The following is a 25,098-nucleotide window of genomic DNA, read 5'->3' on the forward strand; positions in this document are numbered from 1 at the left end:
ATAGCACTGGTTACTAAAATGTAGAAACATGTGCCTTCATCACAATTGACATATTTTGTAACTTGCATTCTTTTCTAAATTGTGCATCAAAATTTAAATAGTATATTGATCGAGTATCCGGTTGTTGCAATAAATAAATAATATATATATATAAATATATATATATATATATATATATATATATATATATATATATATATATATATATATATAAAAGATCAAATTACATAGATAGTATGAATTATACTACTCTGTAACTGATAAGTGAGCATTTTTCTGTAGACAAATTTTATTATAATGGCAAAAAATTATAAGCACATATAAGATAAATATTTTCTTTTTAATTATAATTAATTAATGAAAAAATTACTCAATTCAATTTGTAAAAATGTAAATGGGTTGGTTTAAGTAGGTCGAGTTATTATTCACTTACACTCATATGTTGGATGATAGAATGAATGACTCCTCCTATCTTATAATAAATGTCATTTTGGGTTGTTTTACATGTACAAAAACTAATAAATAAATAAATAATTAAAATTTTACAAAATTATTCTTAGAATTATATATTTTTTTAAAATGATGTAACATAATGACCACTTTTTCAAAATCATAAAAAATATAAATAAAAATTATTAATTATATTAAAAATTATCTTAATAGTTTTTTTAAAAACTTATTTTTCTTTAAATACAACCCTTATTATAAAATACAGCAATAATGCAATTGTCGGAACACATATTTAATCAAGATTTGTTACATGTTACCTACCACTAAAATAGTAAAATAATAAATTTTATTCATCACTTCTTCTGCTTAAATCAAATAATGGGATGTATAAAACAAAAAAACCAAATTTTTTTATTTTTATTTCTTTTTCACAGAGTCTTCTTAAATTATAATTCTTTTATTTCTTATAAACTAAAAACAAAAAGTTTCATAATATTTTCCTCTTCTCTAATTTTGGGTCTCTGCCATACAATACCTAAAATTATTATGCAGAGAGTGAGATTCTTGTTTGGGGAGGTGAGAGCTCTAAACTTGCAATCGTAAGACTTTCCACCGAATGTCGATGTTATGGCAATCCAAACCCCTCGGCAGGCACGCCAATCTGCGGCGGCGCTGCCACTGGGAGTCGGAGAAGGAGGCGGCATGGGTTGTGAGGCGAGTGGTGTCAATTCTGGGACATCCACGGAAGGACTGGGACGAGGAAAAGCTTGACAGGTTTGTCTTGAAGGCCTCAGTCCTCTCCTCTGAGCACTTCCTCCAAATCACTCTCCAACTATCTTCCATTCCCAAATCCTTCAATTTCCTCAAATACCTCACAGCAAAGGACCCACACCACCATTCCCTCTCTTCCGTCTTCCAGGCCTCTCTCCAGCTCGCTTCTCGGCACCCCAATTCCCAAACCCACCTTCTCCGCCTCCACCGCTTCCGAAATTCCACCCTCCCCACTCTCCCCCTCACTCCCAAATCAGCTTCCCTTCTCTTCCTCTGCCTACAAAACGCGCAAATGCTGGACGACTCACTTCTTCTCTTCAACCAGCTTCACCCTTCTGCCAAAAATTCTCAACTTTGCAACGGGTTTTTGGGGGTGCTGCTGACTTCCGGTCGCTCCGGGGATGCACTCCACGTGCTCGACGAAATGCCCGAACCGAATTCCGGGTTCCCCGCCACGGGGGAAGTTGTTTTCGGAGAGTTGGTGAGAAGGGGGACAAGTTTTCCGGATGGTGACATTGTGGGGTTGGTTATCAAGCTTGGTGAGCGTGGAGTTTTCCCTGATGCGTTTAAGCTTACTCAGTTGGTGAGTAAGCTGTGTGGGGAACGGAAGACCGGTGTGGCGTGGGAGATTTTACATTCTGTGATGAGGTTGGGTGGTGCGGTTGAAGCTGCGTCGTGCAATGCTTTGCTGACGGGGCTGGGACGGGAGAGGGATGTTAAGAGGATGAATGAACTGTTGGCGGAGATGGAGGAAAGGAGGATAAAGCCTAGTGTGGTAACCTTTGGGATTCTTGTCAATCATTTTTGCAAGGCTGGGAGGATGGACGAGGCGTTACACGTGTTTGATGGAATGAGAGGGAGAGGAGGGAGTAGTATGGTTGGTGTTGAGCCTGATGTGGTGTTGTTTAACACTTTGATTGATGGACTTTGTAAGGCTGGGAGGGAAGAAGATGGTTTGAGTTTGCTGGAAGAGATGAAAACGGGGAGTAAAAATAGACCCAACTCGGTTACGTATAATTGCTTGATTGATGGGTTTTGTAAAGCTGGAAACATTGATAGAGCACAGGAGTTGTTTTGTTGTATGAAAGAGGAAGGAGTGCAGCCAAATGTGGTCACTCTCAATGCATTGGTTGATGGTTTGTGCAAACATGGGAGAGTCCATAGAGCAGTTGAGTTTTTCAATGAGATGAAAGGGAAGGGCATGAAAGGGAATGCTGCTACGTATACTGCATTGATATCTGCTTTCTGTGGTGTGAACAATATTGATAAAGCCATGAAGTGTTTTGAAGAGATGTTGAGTTCTGGGTGCTCTCCGGATGCTATCGTTTACTATTGTTTGATTTCAGGTTTAAGCGTTGCTGGAAGGATGAATGATGCTAGTGTTGTCGTGTCAAAGTTGAAGCAGGCTGGGTTTAGACTTGATAGAGCTTGCTATAATGTTCTTATCAGTGGATTCTGCAAGAGGAAGAAGCTGGAAAGAGTTTATGAATTGCTTGACGAAATGGAAGAAACTGGAGTTAAGCCTGATACCGTCACGTATAACACGTTGATTTCCTACCTTGGCAAGACTGGAGATTTTGCAACTGCCGGTAAGATGATGGAAATGATGATTAAAGAAGGTCTTAAGCCCTCTGTTGTCACGTATGGGGCAGTTATACATGCATATTGTTTAAAGAAGAATGTTGACGAGGGCATGAAGATTTTTAGGGGAATGTGTTCTACATCCAAAGTCTCTCCCAACACTGTGATATACAACATTTTAATAGATGCCTTGTGCAAGAATAACGATGTAGAAAAGGCTGTTTCTTTGATGGAGGACATGAAGGTAAAGGGGGTTAGGCCTAATACAACCACATATAATGCTATTCTCAAAGGGGTTCGGGATAAGAAAATGTTGCACAAAGCATTTGAACTTATGGACAGAATGGTTGAAGATGCTTGCAGACCGGACTATACAACTATGGAGATTCTTACTGAATGGCTTTCTGCAGTTGGTGAAATAGAAAAATTAAAACATTTTTTGGAAGGGTATCAAGTTTCATAGTATGCTAGAGCTAAACCATAAAGAATGGTATTCTTTTTTGAACCCATTTTTAAAACACCTAAGCTGAAATAAACATGGAATGGCAGTAAGGGTGGGAACACAACATGGGGCCACAACAATTTTTTCTTATAAACATGGAATTGCACTAAGGGTTGGCTTTTGGACCTTTACAACACGTACTATCCCTTGCTTTATATTTAACTGATCCTGAAAATATATATCCATTCTGGTTTGATTGTTAATTTCATTTTTTTGTTCATGTCTTTATGGAATGTGAAAGAGAGCATTTGCAATTTGGTGAAATGAATACTTTTAACATGCTAGGAGGCATCTTTTAAATAAAGTTTATTGAATTGTGTGCAGGATTTGGCTCATTGGGTCTCATGACTTCTGTGCTGGTGCGAATTAGAATATTAATATTTCAGCAATTTTTCATCAACATTGTTATCTCTATTTTGGTTATTGGAACTCATACTTCATTTTACATCCAAAATTTTGCAGTTATCTTCTGATGGCAAGACATTGGAAGCTGAGGCAGCTCATGGAATTGTAACTTGACATTTTCGGTTTCATCAAAAGGGACGAGAAACTAGTACGAACAGTATTGCTTCCATATTTGCGTGGACACGAGGACTGCAACATAGGTAGGTTGTTTCATTTTTCCTCTCTATCAACGAAAATAACAATGGAATATTTGCAGGACGCTGGGCACGTAATGGAGGTTTAAAGCCGCGCAGAACTCGGTGTTGTTGGTGTTTTGGTGGTAGTGGTAGTGGTATTTGGAATTTGAGGATTGAGTGGGGGCTTGGAAAATGGCTGCCAGGAGTGAACACCACCAAACTGTTCCCCTTTGGGTGCTCCTGAAGCGTGAATTGGTGAATGAGAAAATTGAGAAACCTGAGATTGCTCATGGTCAAGCGTGCCAGAGCAAGAAAGCGGAGGATTTGACACTGCTCAAGATGGAATGTCAGAGGGTGGTCGGTGATGGAGTCTCTACATATTCTGTATTTGGGGTAAGTTTCTCACGGCCTTCTTTTCCAGATTGAATAACATCGTTTTTTTTTTATAGGATTTGATGGGTTGCAACTTGTCAACTGATTTTAATCTAGATGTATTTTACATGTTATCATTCTATAGGTCGAGACATAGTAAACGAGAGAATATAAAGGATTAAGCATTTTCCTTGGCACTTAACTATCTTATTGCAAAATTAGCAAATGCTAAATCTTGTGGAGTGTCTACTTTTCACATATTTACTTAGAATCCAATGTGTTGGTTTTATATTTGATGTTCTTGACTTCATGGCTGAGTTAGACTGGAAAAACTTTATCAAGTTACATATTACTGACTTTATTGCTCTGTTCATGTGAACAAACTAATATATTGTCTAGGTGTTTTTGCCACAATTTTGGTTTTATTATGGTTTTGTTCTTATGCACTCATTTTAATTGGAGCAGAGGAAGGACTATAGCCATTTATGCACTGAATGCTTATTGCTCAATGCACTATTTTTCATTTTTTTTTTCCTGGTTGCATTGTCTGATTCAGAAGTTTTACAGCTATTTGATGGACACAATGGATCTGCTGCTATTTATGCCAAGGAGAATCTTCTAAATAATGTTTTAAGTGCAATTCCTTCATATCTGAACAGAGATGAGTGGATAGCAGCATTGCCCAGGGCTTTGGTTGCTGGCTTTGTAAAAACTGATAAAGATTTTCAAGAGAAAGGTACTGATAGTTCATTCCTTGCAGAGTTTGATATGAAAGGAATAAATATTTTGTGTAGCTTTTAGATGCTAGACCAAGATGTCTAGTGCCCTATTCTACAAATTATGGAATAAAGGTCCGTATATTTGTGTTATTAAACCCGCGTATGAACGTTGGGAAACTATGAAACCAAATTCTAAGATGCTTAATACCGCTGAACCGCAAATTTGTAGTACATGTTGTGCACCATTCTTGGTGACGTGAATTGTGAATTGTGAATCAGAAGTGTCATCCTGTTAAACATGTGATAAGAGTCATGAATCATGATATTTTACTGTGTCAGAAGTGTCATCTCATTAAACATATATTGCCCAAATCTTGCATTTCATTTTGTGATGATGATATATCTGTTAAGCTAGGACCTAAATGTTACAGGTATGGTAATATATCTCATTAGGTATAGGATAGTTCTTACGATAAAGACTAGACTCAGGTATATTGACTTGGTGATTGTGATTTTTGTGAACTAGAATCTATTGTGATCTTGTTTGGTTACTACAACCTGTTGAAAGAAAAGCTTATAAATGTTGACATGAAGTAAATCCCATGTCTTCTAATTTGATAGCTTATTCAATAAATGATGAAATGACGATGAATTGATACTATGAAACGGATGTTATTGTTTCTTTTTAAAACAGGCTACATGATGGAATCATTATGTTGTGACTGATCAAATGATTTTGTGGTCCATACAATGTTATGACGCATACTCTAGTGTTGTTAATTACACTCTGTGAAAAGGCTATGAATAGCATTCCTACTTAGATGCAAACCTTTATTAGAAGGTTTCCTATTGGCTTTGTCTGAAAAACAAAGTTATCATAATCTTGCCTCGTGTCATAGTTATTCTGATTTTTAAAGATTTTGATTGTAAATGTTCATTGATGAGAAAATACATAGTGGGAAGGCCATTTTTATAATCACCACGTGTGCAAGGCTCTTTGAGAGTGCATATAGGCATTGGTTAACTTAGTTGTGTGTGTTTTGCCTGTTGTAATCTCTGGACATGAATCTTCTTTCAGGCATCAACTCCAACTACCTTTAACAGTTTGACATTGCTTTAGCTTGAGTATCCAAATTTGTTAAGATAATCAAATTACCATACAGAAGTTAATTCTTTCTTAAAATATCCCTTGTGAATTGTGATAGGTTTGCTAAGCAATTTGTGCAGTTTCATACTTCCTTGATTAAAGCTAGTTAAGTTTGTAGGTTCCTTTCTAAAAATATTTTATGTCAATACGTGGTTTGCCCTTTTTGGAATTTTAATGAATTTTGCTTGGTTTCAGCCTGAGATTCTAGAAATGAGCATACCGGATTCATTTGGGGGATGGGGGTTTATTGGCTTTGCCAGTAAAAGTTATTAGTACTAATTTTACTCAAGCTTGACCAATAAGATTGTCTAATGTATAATGCATGGTGACTTTTTTTTTTTTCACCCATTGACATGATCTATGCAATGTCAAAGGTGAACTAAAGACTATTATTTGTTTATTTATATGGGCCATATATTTGGCTTAGGGTTTATATTACAAATTGCACCGCATAATACAGCTGGCTACCGCTTGATTGCAACAGCTGCCACTGTCGCATTGCACTGCTATTGTTGGCTACATTGATTTGCATCAAACTGCAACAAGACTATGACTACAGTTGCACTGCAACCTATATTTAAAACTCCATGCTAGTTGTTGTCGTATGAGTATTAGATTGTTGATGAAGAATATAAATTACTAATGGAATTTATTAATAGTTTCTATATTTCTTCGTTGTGGTTAATAGTTTTTATACTTTTGAGTTAATATGTTTTTCTTATACTTTGTTGTTTCAGCACAAAAATTATTTTGTGGAACAAAAGTTAGCATTGTTAATTAATGAAAAGCGAAGGAAGAAGTTAATACTAATTGACCATTTGATATTGATTTTGAAAGGGTCAGGAAGCTGCAGCCAAATATTGTCACTCTCAATGCATTGGTTGATGGTATGTGTAAACATGGGAGAGTCCATAGAGCAGTTGAGTTTTTCAACGAGATGAAAGGGAAGGGCATGAAAGGGAATGCTACTTACTTATACTGCATTGATTTCTGCTTTCTGTGGTGTGAACAATATTCATAAATTATTTAAATTATATAGAAGAGATGGAATTTTTCTCACTAATTATCATACATCTTTTAGCATGAGAAGTTTCATCATTTCAATTTTTATGGAAGAGATGGATCTATAACCTCCCTGACCTGATTTGGTTTGGTTATTGGTCTCTTTGTAGCTTACACCCAACTTAAAGAGGTTGGGAATTGGTGAAACAGAACTGAAGATGATTTGGCGTGGAGAACTACAAGGAAATTTCTCACACAAGTTAAAATCTATTAGTTTGTTGATCTTTCATGCTGAATCTAATGTATTTCCATATAGATTTCTACAAGTGCCTAATATAGAGGAGCTTTGGGTGGGTTGAAGTTCTTTCAAAAGGAGATTTTCTGCTTTCAAGGTCCTAATGTGGATGATATTGGATCACTATCACAACTGAAACTGAGAATTACTCTTGGAGTCCCTTCCAGAGCTCGTTTCCTTTGACTTGGAAAACTTATGGATTGAGTCCTTTCTAAAAAATTCAGAACACTTGAAAGTAAATTGTTGTTCCCATTTAAAAAACTTGGCACCATCCTCCATATGTTTCTCCGATCTGGTGTATTTGACTGTATTTAAATGCCATGGATCGGTAAATTTATTCACATCCTGGGCAGCCAAAAGTTTATCTCAACCCAAAATAATGATGGTAACAAGGTGTGAATTCATTAAAGAGATAGTGTATAAAGGAAGGGGATGAATCAAACGAAGATGAGATAATATTTCCGCTCCTCAATTGTTTGATTCTTGAATATTTACCAAACCTCATATGCTTCTACAAGGGGAATTTAATGGAAACTTTATGTCCAGGTATTGGGAAAATAGACAAGATGTTACGAGTTAATAAATTTCAACAGAACACATGTTAGTTTTCCCTTTGTTAATTGATCTCAACTCTACCATGCGGAACTGGAAGGCATTTCAGTTAAGGGAATGTGTTCAATTTTTGTATTGAAAATTATTGTTGTTGTTACAAAACACCATATCAGTGTGTGTCAATCTTTTCGATGGTGGATGCATTGTATTTGTTAAGGGGTATCTAATTCACCTGAAAAAAAAAAAATAGAGTTAAGCAAGCCTATTATAAATGATTAGTGCAATTAGGAAAATTGTATCAACAATCTTAAATTTTATAATTAGAGATTTATACCAATAATCTACTACGAAATTGTTTGACCTCATTTTTACTTAGTTTAAGTTACACAATCCCGTTTTGTAGCAATCATTTCATATGTAACTTTTTTAATTAGGAAAGGTCATTGAATTTATGAGATTGTTTTATGAATAACTCCCAAATTGAGAGCAAGTATGTTAAGTTATCTTTATTTTTATTTTTATACATGGTTAAAAAAACTACTGAATCTAGCTTTGTTTCATGGAAAAATTAATTTTTATTTTGAAAAAAATATTTTACTGTTTCTATAAATAAAATCAGAAGTTTTTTCTTCTTCATTATTATTATTATAAAACTAACATTGTTGTTTTTACATAATTTGCGTAGGCTAAGACTCCATTGTTGCAGTAAGAAGATATCGATGGCACAGAGGGCTTGATGAAGATGAACAAAGTGGCCGTGTTTTACTATATACGTTTGTTTTGTGTGTTTTAGAAAGAAAGTGTGAAGTTCAATTGTGTTATATATTACGTAATGTGTGTGATGATATATAAGTGATTATTAACATTCATGAAGAACAAAGATGAAGTGATGAAGTGTCCACCGAGTATTGACTGCATGTTGTTTTATGCGTTGACAAAAACATAAAAAGAAAATGTGTGTTTTATATTATATTTGTTCTGTTTATTTTCATTATTGATCCAAAATAAATACAATATCCAATTTAAAAAACTAAATAATTGAAATAAAACCTGAATAATTAATTTAGAAAAGGTATATGGAATAAAGATTGTTCTATTTCAACAATAATGAGTTTAGTTACTCACATTATAAAATAAAATTGATAAAAGATAGAGAAGATTATATGGAGGTAACAAAGTTGCTTTATAGTCAATTTTTTCAAAGAGTCCCATTATCAATAAAGATCATAACCTTTTTATTGGACATTTTCATATGTCTTTATATTCTTGACCTTAGGCTTGAAATAGTCTCTTAATTTCTTAAGTAAGATGTTATTACTCAAGTCAACATCATAATTTTACAAAAAGGTATTTTATTATCTATGGCTTAAATGACCCGGTAGTTCACATAAGTGAGTTCTTTATACTCAACTGAAGTGTTTTGTTTACTTAAATGACCAAATAATTCACTTGAATGAAAATATGTGATGTCAACTTCTAAAAATTAGTTCTCTCATAAAACTCCATCAAAACTACAGAGAAAAATAATAAAAACTATTTAATTTGAAGGAAAAAAAAAGTTTGTCTCCAAATTTTATGAAAATTTATTTTAAATAAGATTCAAAAAGAAGTTAAGAATAATCGCTAATTTAAAGAATAAATTATATATAATAATTACTAATTATATCCCTTATTTTTATCTCAAGTAAAAATACAGGGAGAGACATTCTAGTATTCTACATACAACACTATTTTAAGATAACGTGTAGTACTTTTTAGTGTGCAACAAGAAACTTTTTCATGACGATGAAAATAAATTAAATAAATTTCAGAAAGAGTGGTCAATCATTAATCACTTTATATATGCAATTAAATTGATTTTTTTTTAATAATTTTGATTGATTATTTAAATTTTAAAAATATGCTTGCCATGGTTTCCTAAATCTTAAAATTAAAATAAAACTTAGGCTATACTTGTCAATATTACTGATTTGCAACTAAACATTTTCTAATTAATCTAGATTCACTATTATATTATTTAAGTTTTGTTTAAATAATTTGTCTTAAAAATCTAACTACTTGTTTTGTCTTTTGATGCAGTTGACCTTGGCTGGTTTACGCAACTCAAATGCGCTCCACAAAGTCATTGACTTTGAATAGGTACTTTTTATTAATTACTTCACATGTTTCTTTCACATAATTTATTCTGACCCTTCAAACCCCTCTTATTTTCCCTTTTGTTAATGATGTTATTTGTTACCAAGTCATGTAACAAAATGGCCTGTCTGGGTTCTTAGTATATTCTTTGACCCAAATTTATGTATCTGCTAAAACATTCACTCTTTTCACATACATACACGTAATTGCATTATGATATTAAGAGATTTTTTTCCCTTCAAAATTTCTTGGGTGGAGAAAATAAATTGGACTAAAATTATACTAAACAAACAAACAAAAAAAAAACATCTTGAACTTAACTTCTTAAAAATTTAAACTGAATAAATATTCCAACTTAATTGAACTATTTTTGATATTTTGAATTAAATTATTTTGATTCATTAATTCGTTAAAATAGTCTAAATTTGTTTATTTTATTTTATTTTCTATTTTTATTTATATTTTAAAAAGAAGGTATAAAAAAATATCAAGTCAAATAGAGTTGGTAAACTTCAGGCATTAAAAACAAGTGGCTCAACCTATGCCCACTGACCAGCCAAATTAGCACAAAATATTTTTGGGACATTTTTTTCGAAGTCTAAGCTCTTGGCCATCAGACTAACTTATCGAAACGAACCATTTTTTATATCTTCAATTCTTACCCTTTTATTTCAGAGACTTTAGTTCAATTTAGTTTTTTTTTTTTCCGAATACGCCTAATAATTCCATGCATAGGAAGTCAACCAGTGAATGCAATTGGTTTTTGGGTAATTGTCTCTCATTCTAATAATTGTCATTAAAATGAAAAACTGACGTGTTATTTCAAATCAACATTAATTTTGTATTAGTAGATGGGAACCATGATTTTCTTCTGTTTTACATGTCCCATTGTGGCCTTGATTATGGATGCAGGTTAGAAAATACACAAGACCTTCTATGAAGGAAAGAAAACATATCTTAAATTATCTTTACTGCTTTAGTACCATATCTAATAAATTGTATGTTATTGTTTTTACTATTTTTTTTCCGTTAAATTATCTTTTACTGTGTGGACTAACTTAAAAAAAAAAACTATCTATTATAATACACCACGATTATTTTTAATGAAAAATCTATTGTTTTGAAATAGTTGTTAATAATGTGACGAGGACTCAAGAAGGAAGCGAGGTTGCGGAACTGTTCATCAATGATTTGTCACTTTGATGATTTCATTATGAAAAATTTTTCATCCTCCGACTAAATTGTCCGAAATATATTCTGAAAGTTTAAAAAATTAACTTAAATTATAAAATATTAAATTAAATAATTATTTAATAATAAATTTATTATAAAATATTCATATTTTAAAATTTTGGACCATGTTTCCGTTTCGAATTCGGAGGATATAGCAATCCTCTCATTATTATTCAACCTGTTTTGGCTATTGATATAATTCAAGTACATGGAGTTGCAATAATGGTTTTGCTGTCTTGTCATTGATGATAATCTGTTTCAAAATATTATGGTTTCTTTAAGTTATTCAGTGTTGTGGTTTCTACAATACTCACAAAGTGTTTGAGATTAATTCTCTTTGATGACAAATTTAATTTGTTATGTTTATTATTTTTATGTAAGTTTCTATTTACAGTGGTTAAGTATGTGTGTTATGAATGGCTAAACATTGATATCATGTTTTGCATGTCTTAATTGGTTAAATATTATTTTGATTTTTTTTCTTAAGGGTTAAACTTTGTTGCTTTTGCCTTAAACATTTATGTTTGTTATTTCTGTCTTTTAGGTGGTTAAAAGTTTGTTTGGTTGCAGATTGATTATGTATATTTTTCTAATTTTTTTTGCATCAAATTGATGAAATATGAGAAAGTTATGATGTGTTACTTCATGATTGATGTAAAAATACATATCTCATATCAAAACCAAACATATTTTAAGAATATTTATTTCTATTAAGTTATTAAGTCTTGTATTATGACTTTTACTTAATAATTAATATTGTCTTTTAACTTTTGGTCATTTTAGTTTTGTATATTTTTTAAATGATCTATTTCCAACATCTTTCATTGTATTTTGCTTTATTTTACTATTAATATTGTAACTTGATATCATGTATATAAGATTTTAGTATTATTAAAATTTGTTATACAAATTACATCTACACTGATGTAATTTCATTTTTCTCATTTGAGTAACTCTACCTTTTTAAGTTTTATCTATTGTTTCTTTCTCTTTCTCCCATTTTAATATGTTTCATAACAATCTTAATTAATAAATAACATTTTCCTCATCCTAGAAGTAAGAGCATCAATCACTACAACACAAATGATATTTAGCAACATTTAAAAAATGTTACTTAATTATGTATAAATGTTGCTAATTTGTTTTAGCAACATATTATCAAATGTTGTATATAGTCCATGTTGCTAAAGACTTTTAGTAACATTTTTGCATAATTAGGTAACATTTTTTAAATGTTATAAAAGTAGTATTTTTGTAACATTTTAATAATTTTTGTAATATTTTAATGATGTTGCCAAGATTTTTTTTAAACTTATAAAATAATAATTTTAATTTAAATATTACTATCAACTATTATATTTCTATATCTCCTAAATTTCTAGGAATTCCTTAAGTTTTTAGGGAAAGACATTTTTAGTTAATCACCACTAATTGTACATAGAATATCAAATTTCATTTATCTTAAATATAACTATATGAGTATATATACTCTTTATGAGTCATTAATCTATTCGATATGGGACTTTAATTATGGGTTACAATTAGATATAAGATAAATATATTTTTTTTTACTCGATGTGGGACTTTTATTTTAGAAGCAATTATAGTAACATTTTTCAAAAAAATGTTGCAAAATAACATGTAATTTTTTTTACTCGATATGGGACTTTGATTTTGAAAACAATTGAAAAGAATAATATTGAAATACAAAATATTACTCCATCTATAACGACATTTTTTAAAAAATGTTACAAAATAACATATTTATATAATATATAGTAACATTTTAACAAATGTAAACAAGAAAATGTTGCTAAAAGATTAAAATCTAGTAGTGAATTGCCAAATCTTTTGAAAACTCTTTGTGCTGGCTCACTAGTGAATTTGGCTTTGGTTTTTCATTTGTGTCCCTCAATTGTCGTTTATGCTACTTTTTTGTCCCTAAATAAACTTATTGCCTCATAATTTGGTGTTTGAAAGTGTTGGCTTCAATTCAAATTTCATGCTCGTGGTGTGTGTCAATTTATTGAAATATTTTGGCGTTGTGAATCAACAAATATTTCTTTTAAATTTACAAATTGTTCCCCCTACAGTTTGATTTATGCAAGAAACCGTTAAATATGATGGCCAATAGTGTATATCTTACTTACCAAATGAAGTACAATATAATCTTAATTTTTACATACATATCTCATCATCTCTTCTTCTTCTTCTTTTATCTTAGAGAGTATTTGATATGTAAAATATATATCTTTTTAAAATCTTAAATAAAAAATCTTAATTTTTCATGTTTTGTAGTTATTTAAAAAAAATCTTAAAAAATATAATTTTTCAAGAATCATTTTTATCTTACTTTCTTACAAAAACATTTCTATGAGGTGAAAATATAACTTTTATAAGTCAATGAGAAGTTTAATGCATATAAAAATATCATAATATCAATTTATAAAATAAAATTTATTTTTCTCTCTCTCTTTCTATTTTTCATTCTCCCTCTCTTTCTCTCTCTATCTCTCTCTCATTCTCACTCTCCTTTCTTCCTCTCTCCCGCCCTTTTTATTTCTCTTTCTCCCTTTCTCTCTCACACACTCTCACTCCCCATCTCTTCTTCTCTCTCTCCTTCTATTTCTCTCTCTGCATCTCTCTTTATCTATCATTGTCATTCCCTCTCTCTCCCCCCCCCTCCTTTCTCCCTCGTATATCTCTATTTTTTTCTTTGTCTTTTTATTATATTTTATTATTTTTTAATCTTATTATTTTTTAACCTTATTAATTTTAATAATATTATTAAATCTATTTTGTTTTTACAGTTTAATGATATTTGTTAATTTTTTATTTAAATGAAATAAAATAATATATTTTTATCGTTCTTATTTATTCTGTAACATTTTTTTTGTTATTTCTTTTGTGAGTTCTATATTTAAATAATTTTAACTATAAATTTTAAATTTTTTAAAATAGTTTAATATCATATTTGTAATAAGATTTGAATAAATAAATTTATCTAATAAATTTGTTTTAATAAAGAATATTTTTGTAAAAAGTACTTATATACCTATGAATATATTATTATAATCAAACATAAAAAAAATTTAATTTCTAAGAATCTTATATAAATATTTTTAAGAACTTTTTATGAGTAACTAAACATATTTTAATTATTTTTAAAATCATGATTCTTAAAATTTATAATTTTCAAGAATCATGATTTCTAATTATGAAAAAAAATTTCTCCAACACTTAAATTTTTTTTTCACAAAACCTAGCAAAAAGACAAAAACAACATTCCAACATCTTTAAAATATTTTTATGTTTCTCCTAAATCCTATTATTTGATTAATTAAGTTAATATTTTAGTACTCAACTTTGTTTTGTCTTATAATGAGTATCTTTTGGGTGTTTCTCTCTACCAAAGAGTTTTCAAATATCAGGACTCTTACTTAATGATAAAACTAAAGTATGGGTTTACGATCAGTGAATGAGAAAATAACTTCTAATAATGAGAACATCAAATGAGCAGGTATTAGTAAATACATAATTTATTAACAATTAATTGTTTATATTTCATCATTTTAAATGATTTTCTAATTACTATTCAACATTGTGATTTATTTGTCCACTTCTTTAGAAGTCCAAAAATGACATCTTAACAAATCGGATAACTTTTATATATATATATATATATATATATATATATTGCCTTTAGTTATGTATCCTTCCTTTAAATTTGACAAAGTTATAGAAATATTTCTTATTTTAAAATGAAATGTGTATATTTTTATATTGAATTTTGTCAAATATTAGTCCACCCTTTGGTAAAACTGTACTTACACGATTTGAATGTACCAATACAACAATTCAAGTGACTGCTTGCTAATGATAAGTATATTAATGTTAAAAATATATGATTTAAATAAATTGAAGGCGTATTTTGCTTTAACAATCACAACATGAGCTTTTGTTTTTGCTGGTAGTGAAGGTTACATCATTCTGCGGTCAAGTTGTCAGGTTTAATAAATTTTGCTATAGATATGTAAATAAATGAATCAAAAATACATTTGAATCTAAGACCTTTGAATCAAGGACTTTGTACAAACGGCTGAGCTCACCAAATACCTCATCGACCATTCAAAAACATTGCAATCTTTACAAATGACTGATGCAATGATTTCCAAAATGGCTAATGAGTTAAGAAAGAGGAAGTGTTGTAAAAATGAAATCCTCCATCTAGTCTACTCATTCTTGCGTCTGTCTCTCAAATTGTTATGTTTCTTTAAGAATTTAGTTTTAGCATGAAACTATTTATTTATATAATAAACTAGCAATCACTCAGACTTAAAAGATAAACTATAGGCCAAGTAGTGTACTTACAGCGTTGCTAAGGGGTGACCAACTAGCTAGCTAGGGAGACTGATATAAGAAAAGCAATCACGCCAGGGATAAAATAAACTCATAATTTAAATAGCCAACTACAATCATTTGGATCCAACACTAGAATTTGGATATGATACACCACAATGATTCAACTTACAAAATACATGAATGAGTTATCCCCTATGTGGAGGGCAGTTAAAGGAATAACATGATCACAAACACAGTTTTGAAACCTACTAGCATAGGTCTTATCAAAAGTAGCATAAGGCAAATACGACACTAAATTAGAAGTGAATTTGTCTGCATAGATTAACAGCATCATTTTGTTGAATGAGAAGAACGTTCGAAGTCTGGAAGAACCTAGTAGAGATAATCCTCAGCTACATGAACTTAGAAGCCACACTCAAGACGGCAAATAGCCAAATACCAACTAGTGATAAAGCAAAAATTGAAAAGTGAATTGTTCACACATCAGAAAGTGCGTGATGATCATGAAGAGACCGCAACCTTTCGACGGGAGTCAATTCCTAAGAGCCTAATAGCACTTGCAGAATTACGGACCAATGTTCTATCGACTTTCAAACATCTACACGACCCCTTTTCTGTTATCTCCCATAAAGTGTAGCCTTAAAATTCATCATTTGGTTTCTTCAGGAGTTGTTAACATGTTCCCTTTCTCTTTTTTTTTTTTTTTTTTTTTTCCATTTCCTTTCTTTTTTACTTCCTTCATATCTTTATCTTTGTTTCTCATATCACTTTCTACCGCACTCTCTTTCTCTCTCTCTTTCTCTTCCATATCACTTACTACAGCACTCTCTTTCTCTTTCTCTTCCACTTCTTTTCGGTTTCCATGCCTCTTTTTCTTCCTTCCTAATACACCCCAAAATGGAATCCATCTTTGGTATTTCCACTTCCTCAATAGGTAGAATAGACTCCGCGTCAAAACACCTTCTTTGCACGTCAAAGAAGCCCCCAACAGGTTCAGTGCCTGTCCAAATACACATAATGAATGTCACTTCTAAATTGAAAATGGCCAAATAAACATATTGTACGAAGTTCATTATAATCAATTATTTGACCAACTAATTAAGACAAATGTTAACTAAAACCATTGATATGAATCAAATTTTCTTGAACCAATATTATGGCAGCGAAAGAACAAGTTGTCAAGAGTGAATTGTGAATTTTAATTACCTCGTGTGACTTCCTGATTTTCACCAAGTGTTCCTCCAAATCATTCAACTGGATATTCTCCAGCTGTTGCACATACAAAATGCTGGAAGTAGTTGTGATTGGTATGACTTGCAGATCATCCCTCACAACAAATAGACACGGCCTCTTCATAAATCCCACACCCACAGCAGGTTCTCTTGCTCCATCACAACATCTTGGCTCAAAAAGTTTCACTTCTTTTGGATTTTGTACCATATCCTCTCTCTTTGAAATCATTATACGCCCCATATTATCTTTCACTACTCCAGTGCCATACCAATACTTGGGAGTGTCTTCAGAAGCATGTAGTTTATTGCTCTTACAACCAAATTGAGGAGCCACCCTTGGATTCAATAAGGATTTGTTTGATGATTCTATGAACCATGATGGATTCAGTTTCTTTACACTTGTGTACAAGTTATCAATGCTTCCCAAGGATAATTTAGCATTCATAAGGTTAAGAATAGACCCAAGAGGTGTTGTGAGGAAACTGACAAGAAAATCGACAAAATCTGCATTTGATTCGGCAAACAGAACCTTGTTCTGTGATTTGCTAACTATTACCTTGATTTCAAAATAATCTTTCAAATGACTTGGGCCAGTATATGGTGAGAAAGTGTAGGATGGCTTAGATTCTTTGTTTTCAATGAATGCATCACTTAGAGGAGATTTGGAGGTTAATGCTTGCTTTAGTATGTTAAATATCTGGGGAAAAATAAAAAGCAGGTTTTAAGCTTGTAAAGTTACAATTATAATTCATTAAACAAGGATGAACGTGGTCTAGAAGGACTTTAAGAGTTTCTCTAAATGAAAAATACTTTTAATTTTTATAAAGAAACTCTTAAAAAACTTTCTAAACTATAATCAAACAGGCTAGAAATCTCTTATCTCAATCAATGTAAAAAGGAAAGTTCCCGCACGTCTACAACATTACAATCTAATTAGGGAACTCGAGGAAGGTTCTGAGCTACATGCACAAGTGGTAAGTGAAAGTCGCAGTATTTTGAATTTAATGTATCCGAATCTGAACTTTCTATCACAAAATAATCATTTTGTCGCTAAAGTATTCCTTTTCATTGGCAAAAGATTAAACCTCCTACTATTTGTTTCCGAATACATACTCATGCCCAAGCTTTTAAGTGCGCACCAGTCTAACATATTATTTGATAGAAACATCTTATTGGGAGGAATTTACTCTTTCTACAACCCCTTCCTCCTTATTTAACCAAAAAAATCATGCAAGTACCAACTCATATGAATAAAAAGCAATATAATTACCTCATTCACGCCTAGATCTGCAACCTTCCGATCCGTCTTACTCAAGTCTTTGTATCGATGTTTGAGGAGTGGTTGAACAGAGTTACCTGGAGAGCTTCGGATAACTCTCAAGTCATCAAAGATCAAGAACATGGCATCCCCTTTAACAAAAACACCATTCTCCTCTTCCTTGGGTTCTTCTACAAGCAGCTCCGTTTCTTTTTTCATCAATTTCCCACAGTGGCACCTTGCCCCATCAAAAGTACTCACCAACAAATCCTTGGTCCTTGAACAGCTGTGACACATGAAATACTTTGTGGGCAGTGTATCATCCACCTTCACTTTTAGTTTCTGGCAAGAGGCTTCTAAAGGGTTGCGCGGAGATATCAACATGTCCTTGCATATCTTGTTCCAGAATACATCAGGGTTGAGATCTTTCACACTCCGGTACAGATTGTTGATGCAACCAATCTCAAATGGTTGGTTGTGGGGAAATTTGCCCTCGGACTGAAGCCTGGTGATGGTTCCCAATGGAAGGGAGAGGAAACTAAAGAGAACATCTACAAAGTCTCCACTTGCTTCCGCCATAACTACACGCTTTTTTTCATTGTCAACCCAATATGTCAAACCGAGTGTTACTCCTTCGTTGGAAGCCATAGCTGAAACATAATACTAAAGAATAGTACTATTGTTGAAGCAAAAATAGATTTATGCGTTTCATTGAAACGGAAGCATGCTCCGTGAACTGAACGTTGTGTATGTGCATGATTAGTTCATAAATAGGTTTGGATTTAAAAAAGAAATTCTCTTAAAAGTGATTAACCAAATTTTCAATAGAGATTCCTCGTTAACAAAGTCGTAAATTTAAAAAGTTACAAAAGAATTTTAATATACAATTCATCATTATATATAGAAGCAATAATTAAATAAGCAAAAAGACGGGTAATTAGTCTAACTGACATTTTGCATTATGTCTACACTACTGGGAATTAAATGTATTTTTTTATTGAATTTAAATTAGTTTAATATTTACGGTTTTCAATATCTGATATAAATCATATAATAATAATTAAGTAATAAAAATGACATAAGTTATTAATATATAAAAAATATGGTAATGTTCTGCAGTGACAAACTAGCACATAAAAATAAGTTGTACTTTGTTGGTGGTAGTAGTATCGTACCAATAATTATAAAAATATATCTCATTTTTACTTTTAAAAATTATTTATTAAACTTTCTCCTAAATTAGATTATTCATTATTAAAAATATTGAAACAATTATTAGAAGAGTTTAAAACACAAAAATCAAAAATTGATTTAAGCATTAAAATGTTCAAAATAAATGAAAATCACAAAATTATTTGTAGGCTTAACTATTTGGTATATTTTAAAGGTGTAAACAAATGAATTCTTTCCTCTTAAGCATTTAGCCTTTAAAAATTCCTTCTTATTATGGCTATAAATTTTATTGGTTATGTAATTGTATATTCATGTACTTGTAAGAAAAAATTGGAAGGCTGTTACAAAAATATTTCAACAATTTAAGTATAACTTCAAACATGTAAGGTTCATGCGCACTCAATACTCTTCTTTACCCTTTCTTAAAATTATCTCAGAAGAGATAGATTACACATACAACAGTGTTCATAATATATATATATATATATATATATATATATATATATATATATATATATATATATATATATATATATAAGAAAAACTTTGAATAAGGGATACAAAATATTAAAATGCTCGTATTGAACCTTTAAATACTAGAATATGAATCCTAATATTTAGAAAATGATAGAAGAATTTAGTTGATTTTTTTTATAAAAAAAAAAAAAAAAAAAAGTAGTGAAGATGTGTCTATTTGTTTGCATGATGGTTGAGTTGCACTCTGAGGAACAATACTAATTAGGAAGGGTGAGAATGGGAGGATGGAGTATGGTGAGAGCATTTGAATTTCATTATAAATAAAGTATTATTCATAATCATAGGTAGTAAAGAGAGTGAAGATGTTTCAGCATATTCATAACATACAAAAGCATAAATTGAAAGAATTTTTCAATAAAAGTGTTATAACTAGTTTGGCACACAATGTTGCATATATTTAAGTCATCTAGGATGTTATGTGTATGACTCTTATTGATTATTAAATACACTTGTTATTATTTTTTGTTTAGTCTTTGATGTCTTTTGATATGAAATTTTGAATTCTATTTGTGATTAAATTCTCTGTTGAGACTGATCTTTATAAATGGACCATTATTGGCCTTTCCTGTAAAAAAGTTAATTTAGTGAATCATCAATGGACTTGTGTCATAATAAAATATAGAATATCACAATCAATACCTTGAACCAATGTGGATATCAACTTACAATGGTCTTGTGATAATGACATATTTAAACATGTATAACGTTCACCTCATTAAGTTATTGTCTAATAGCATCCTATTTTCTTAATACAATTGCCTTCATGTACCACAATATCTGTCCTGTGCATTTGAATATTTCACCACATACTTCTTTTTAGTCAATAACAAAAATCTTTAATGCATCTTTAAAACTACTATTTTATTGTATTTTTATTTTCAAACTCTCAACTCATGTATAAATCTTGTCCAATAGTCTAATTATTAGGCACATTCATCCTTGAAATTTCTTCCTCATCAATGGCTCCAATTAATGTTAGTATAAATGAGGTGTACATCACTCCAAAAATATCATTCACTCCCACTAACATAATCATGAAAAAATGAATATACAATAAACAATTAAAACGTAAGAAATAAAAACAACAATAAAATAACCTCATTTATTTATATTAACAAACCTTCACCAAAATGACAAGTTAAAATGAGTTGAATCATTTGACTATGTTTAGTGAAATTTGTTTTCTCACATGTATCAAATGATTCACAATCATCTACACCAACCTCGTCTAATTCATTCCCACTTTAATACGACGATGACACATGATAGTCATCATCATCCTCGTCATCGTTATCTTCAATTCTTAGCATAGTTGATATGGTGGTTGTGATTCATCATCAACTTTTAGGAAAAATACCCAAATTCTCTTATGAGATTGCTGAAGTACCAACAATATTTATTTCATCATACAAATTCATTTTTGTCATATATAATAATAAGATGTATTTATCAGGCATTGTACGCTTTTATCATCACTAAATTCTAGTGTTTCATATTGTTTTTGCCATCACTGATTGAAACCAGAAACCTATTTATTATAGAAGATATTACTTGACTGGATAGGAACTTTAATTTGTCATGAATCTTTATTTCTAAAATATCCAAAATTAAACCATGTCTGATGTAATTCCTTAATTTCTAAAATCATCCAAATGTTACACCTTTAAGGTCTTTAAACATCTTCCAATTCACATAAATAAATGTTACAATTTGATATATAATTATTGTTAATTTATCTAAAAAAATATTAAAATATCAAATGAATAGTAAGTAATCACTAAAATAAATTAATATAACATGGAAATATTATTGTACAACAAGATTACTACTCATGAATGATGTTGAGCTTGCATAAAGCAAGTATTTAAATGGAATTAAAGGGATAAGTAATATTAAAAATAAATAAATAAATAAAAAACAATGGTGTGTCGTGTTTTGTACCGACAAAAGTGAAAATATAGTTGTTATTTGTGCTAGTATTGTCAAAAATGAAACATGGTGCTAAACTATGTTTTTCTACTCTAAAAGTGAAAACACAACAAGAAGTTCCGTCAAAGTTAAAATTAAATAAATAAAAAGTGAAAATACAACAAAAGTTGTGTCCAGGAAAAAAAAAAAAAAAAAGACACGATAGTGTGTTGCATCTTATACACGTGGTAATATCTATAACACCCCAGTTTTTAGTAAAATAAAATAATAAATTAATTAATTAAGTGTTTTCAAAAAAATTAGGGTTAAGTTATTTGATTTTATAAATTAACTGAAAAATATTATAAAATAAAATAAAAAAGACTTTTGAAATAAAAATATTTTAAATTATTGGGTTTTAGTCCCTAATTAATAGCCTAATAGTCCTTTGTTAACTAAAAGATGGAGCTTATCAGTCTAAAACCCAATATTGTCTTTATTTTTATTATTATTTTTCCTTCTAGAACCTTGAGCCATAACCACATGTGGAGGAGTTCGAGATAGAGAAGAAGATCACCCTATTACATCCATGTCTTTAGAGGAATGTTTTCTAGGTAAGAGAGAATGAGTATTGCTTATAAGTATAAAATAATTGTGGATAGTAGAGTTGTTTCTTAATCTCATAGGTTTTGTAATTGTATGATTTTGGAGGAGTTCTAAATACTTCAAAGGTTAGTTGATTAATATACGTGTTAGGCAATTGATTGCTTCTTGAAATTGATGGATTGAATTGCATGAATTTTTGTAATCTATTTTGCTCAATTTGATATGTTAGGTTTATGAAATTTTTTTGATTGAATCGAAAGTGATTTTTGTATGGAATATTTTTTAAACCATTTTTATGCCATATAGTTAACTAAATTATTGATATGAAAGATGTGACTCATAGACTAGTGTTTGCATTATTTGGGGATTATGGTCTTAGAACATGATCGCAGTGCACACAATCATCTTGTGGTGACCACACATACTCAATGTGAGCATGGTCATGTTGAGTATAACACAGTTATGCTAGGTTAGTAATGACTATACTCCTTTTCCCAAGTGATATAAACATGGATGTACTAAAGGTAGCACGACCATGAAGTAAGAATATGTTTTGGTAAACACAAGCATGTTGAAGGGTAGTAAAACCATGCTAAAAAATAAGGTAAAGATATGAGAAACCAAACATTATTGTGTTTGATGGCAACATGGTTGTGCTTACCTCCACTCTACTTGGCATGATTATGTTGGTTCCTTGTTATTAGAGGTTGCCATTAGGACTTAATTATTGAGAGGTGAAAGAAATTAAATGAAAACATAGTGAACTAAGATAGTTAGGCTTTGGAATAATTAGTTAATATATTAATGTAATAAAAACTTGAATATATTTAAGAAATTGTTGATATTAAGACAATTGACCGTTGAACATGTGAACAATTGAAACAATTCAACAATGAGATTGAATGAAATCATGTGTTATTGGGACATGCATCATTTGCATAATTTGTGTTTTAAACGAGATGTTGGTTTGGAGTTTGGTGTTAAGGAGGTCCTTTGGTGATCATTACATCTAGACCTTAGAGGTTGGCTTGGTTTGGAAACTCTAATCACACTCTATGATGAGTATGAGTGGACCTAGCATGACCATGAGACCCTAATGCTCAAATCTTCTCCTTAGTTAGAGCATTTGGTGGAAGACACTTTTAGCTAAGTGGCTCTACTTACCAGCATGTACTCCTAGGCTATCCTATTCACAAATCCATATCTACTTCTAATCACATTATTTTCATTTTTCAATTAAAATTATTCAATATTCTACTTTTTTTTTTTGTAGATGTGTAATTCACATATTATCCTTAAATTCAACAAGAATTACAAATATTTTTTTTAATTGTATGACTCTTTCAATTTATTCCGTTTTATCCATTTTAAATTTATTTTTAATATTCTCTTCTTTTATTTTACATATTATTCTTAAATTCAAATAAGAAAATTCTCTTATAACCATTTTAAATTATCTTTATTTTTATCTTTATATGTATACTTTATTTTTTTCTTTTAAATTTTTCTCTACTTTGAAATTGATTTTCAATATTATCTTCTCTTTTTTTTTCATGTGAATTTCACATACAATATTTAAATTCAAGAAGAAAAATTCTCTTACAACCATTTTAAACTATCTTTAATTTATCTTTTTATGTATACTTGAGTTTTTAGGCTTTTTGACCAAAGTAGGGTTGCATGGAAAGTTATTTACGTAAATGGGGCTGTTTAGAAATTATTTACGCCTTTAGGGCTGTTTACAACGGTGTCGCTATGGCCCATAGCGACACCACTGCCACGTGGCATTTTTTAAACTCCAGAGAAGCCATGAGAGCCATATTGAGGAAGTTGGTCCAACCTATAGCGACACCAGTAGCTACAATGAAGTCGCTGTAGCCCACAGCGACACTATTATATACAGAAAAAATAAATATATTTATATTAAAAAAAATAATGGAAAAATAAGTTTATAAAATAGTATAATTTATATGATAATATATAAATATAGAAATGTTTTAAAAAAAATAAGATAATAATTTTTAAAAAAAAAAAGAAAAAGAAACAGTGGTGTCGCTATGGGCTATAGCGCCACTGTGTCGTTATAGCCCACAGCGACACTGGTGGTGGTGGTTGAGGCCATTTATTACAGTGGCCACGTGTCAATTTACTGTCTGAGGAACCAATGGGTAATTGACACGTGGCCTGGCACAGTAAAAAAAAAAAATTTCCTATATATATTAGGATTTACCCTGCTGGTCCCCCCCCCTCCGCGTGAAGTTCATCAGGTGCAAGTGCAAGGTGAGTTTCAAAATTTTTTTTTCTTTTTTTGTTGAATTTTGTTTAAATTTTTTTTTAAAATATTGTTTAACTTATATATATTATAATTAATATTTTAGGTTAAATTGTATTATTTGGATTTCTGCAGAGTTCCAGAAATATCAAGTATTTGAGGTATTTTTTATTTTATCAGTTTTGTAATTTAATTAAATATATTGATTTTTATAATTATTATAGCTTATTTAGTTATATTTGTCTGTAATTTATGTTTAATTTAAAAATAATGATATTTGTATTAATTTTATTTAGTTAAATTTCTGTGTAATTTAATTTAAATTTTTTATGAAATTATTGTGTGTAATTTGAGGTAGTTATATTTGTCTGTAATTGTTATTATTTTAAAAATAATATTTGAAATTTAA

At 30.6% G+C, this 25,098-nt stretch overlaps 2 protein-coding genes across 8 annotated transcripts; one reads left to right on the plus strand and one right to left on the minus strand.

Moving 5' to 3' along the window:
- Window positions 1-963: 963 nt before the first annotated feature.
- Window positions 964-8,932, plus strand: LOC109795176 (uncharacterized). 7 transcript variants are annotated; one of them, XM_083070157.1, is made up of 6 exons: window positions 964-3,292; window positions 3,629-3,663; window positions 3,767-3,909; window positions 3,966-4,278; window positions 4,825-4,993; window positions 6,861-6,957. In XM_083070157.1, exon 1 carries the CDS (start codon window positions 1,067-1,069, stop codon window positions 3,263-3,265), a length of 2,199 nt encoding a protein of 732 aa, XP_082926283.1. In that variant the 5' UTR covers window positions 964-1,066; the 3' UTR covers window positions 3,266-3,292; window positions 3,629-3,663; window positions 3,767-3,909; window positions 3,966-4,278; window positions 4,825-4,993; window positions 6,861-6,957. The 7 variants fall into 7 exon arrangements, with proteins under 7 accessions (XP_082926283.1, XP_082926279.1, XP_082926278.1 ...); XM_083070153.1 differs by lacking the exon at window positions 6,861-6,957 and adding an exon at window positions 8,658-8,932 and having other exon boundaries at window positions 3,767-4,278; XM_083070152.1 differs by lacking the exon at window positions 6,861-6,957 and adding an exon at window positions 6,961-7,761 and having other exon boundaries at window positions 3,767-4,278.
- Window positions 8,933-15,844: 6,912 nt separating this feature from the next.
- Window positions 15,845-18,949, minus strand: LOC109795141 (uncharacterized). The gene is made up of 3 exons (XM_083070158.1): window positions 18,206-18,949; window positions 16,910-17,632; window positions 15,845-16,703 (listed from the first exon to the last, which is right to left on the minus strand). The coding sequence occupies exons 1-3, from the start codon at window positions 18,839-18,841 to the stop codon at window positions 16,353-16,355; spliced, it is 1,710 nt and encodes a 569-aa protein (XP_082926284.1). The 5' UTR covers window positions 18,842-18,949; the 3' UTR covers window positions 15,845-16,352.
- Window positions 18,950-25,098: the final 6,149 nt, after the last annotated feature.

Source organism: Cajanus cajan, chromosome 3, assembly GCF_000230855.2.
Source record: "Cajanus cajan strain Asha chromosome 3, NIPB_CcT2T_4, whole genome shotgun sequence".
Lineage (NCBI taxonomy): Eukaryota > Viridiplantae > Streptophyta > Magnoliopsida > Fabales > Fabaceae > Cajanus > Cajanus cajan.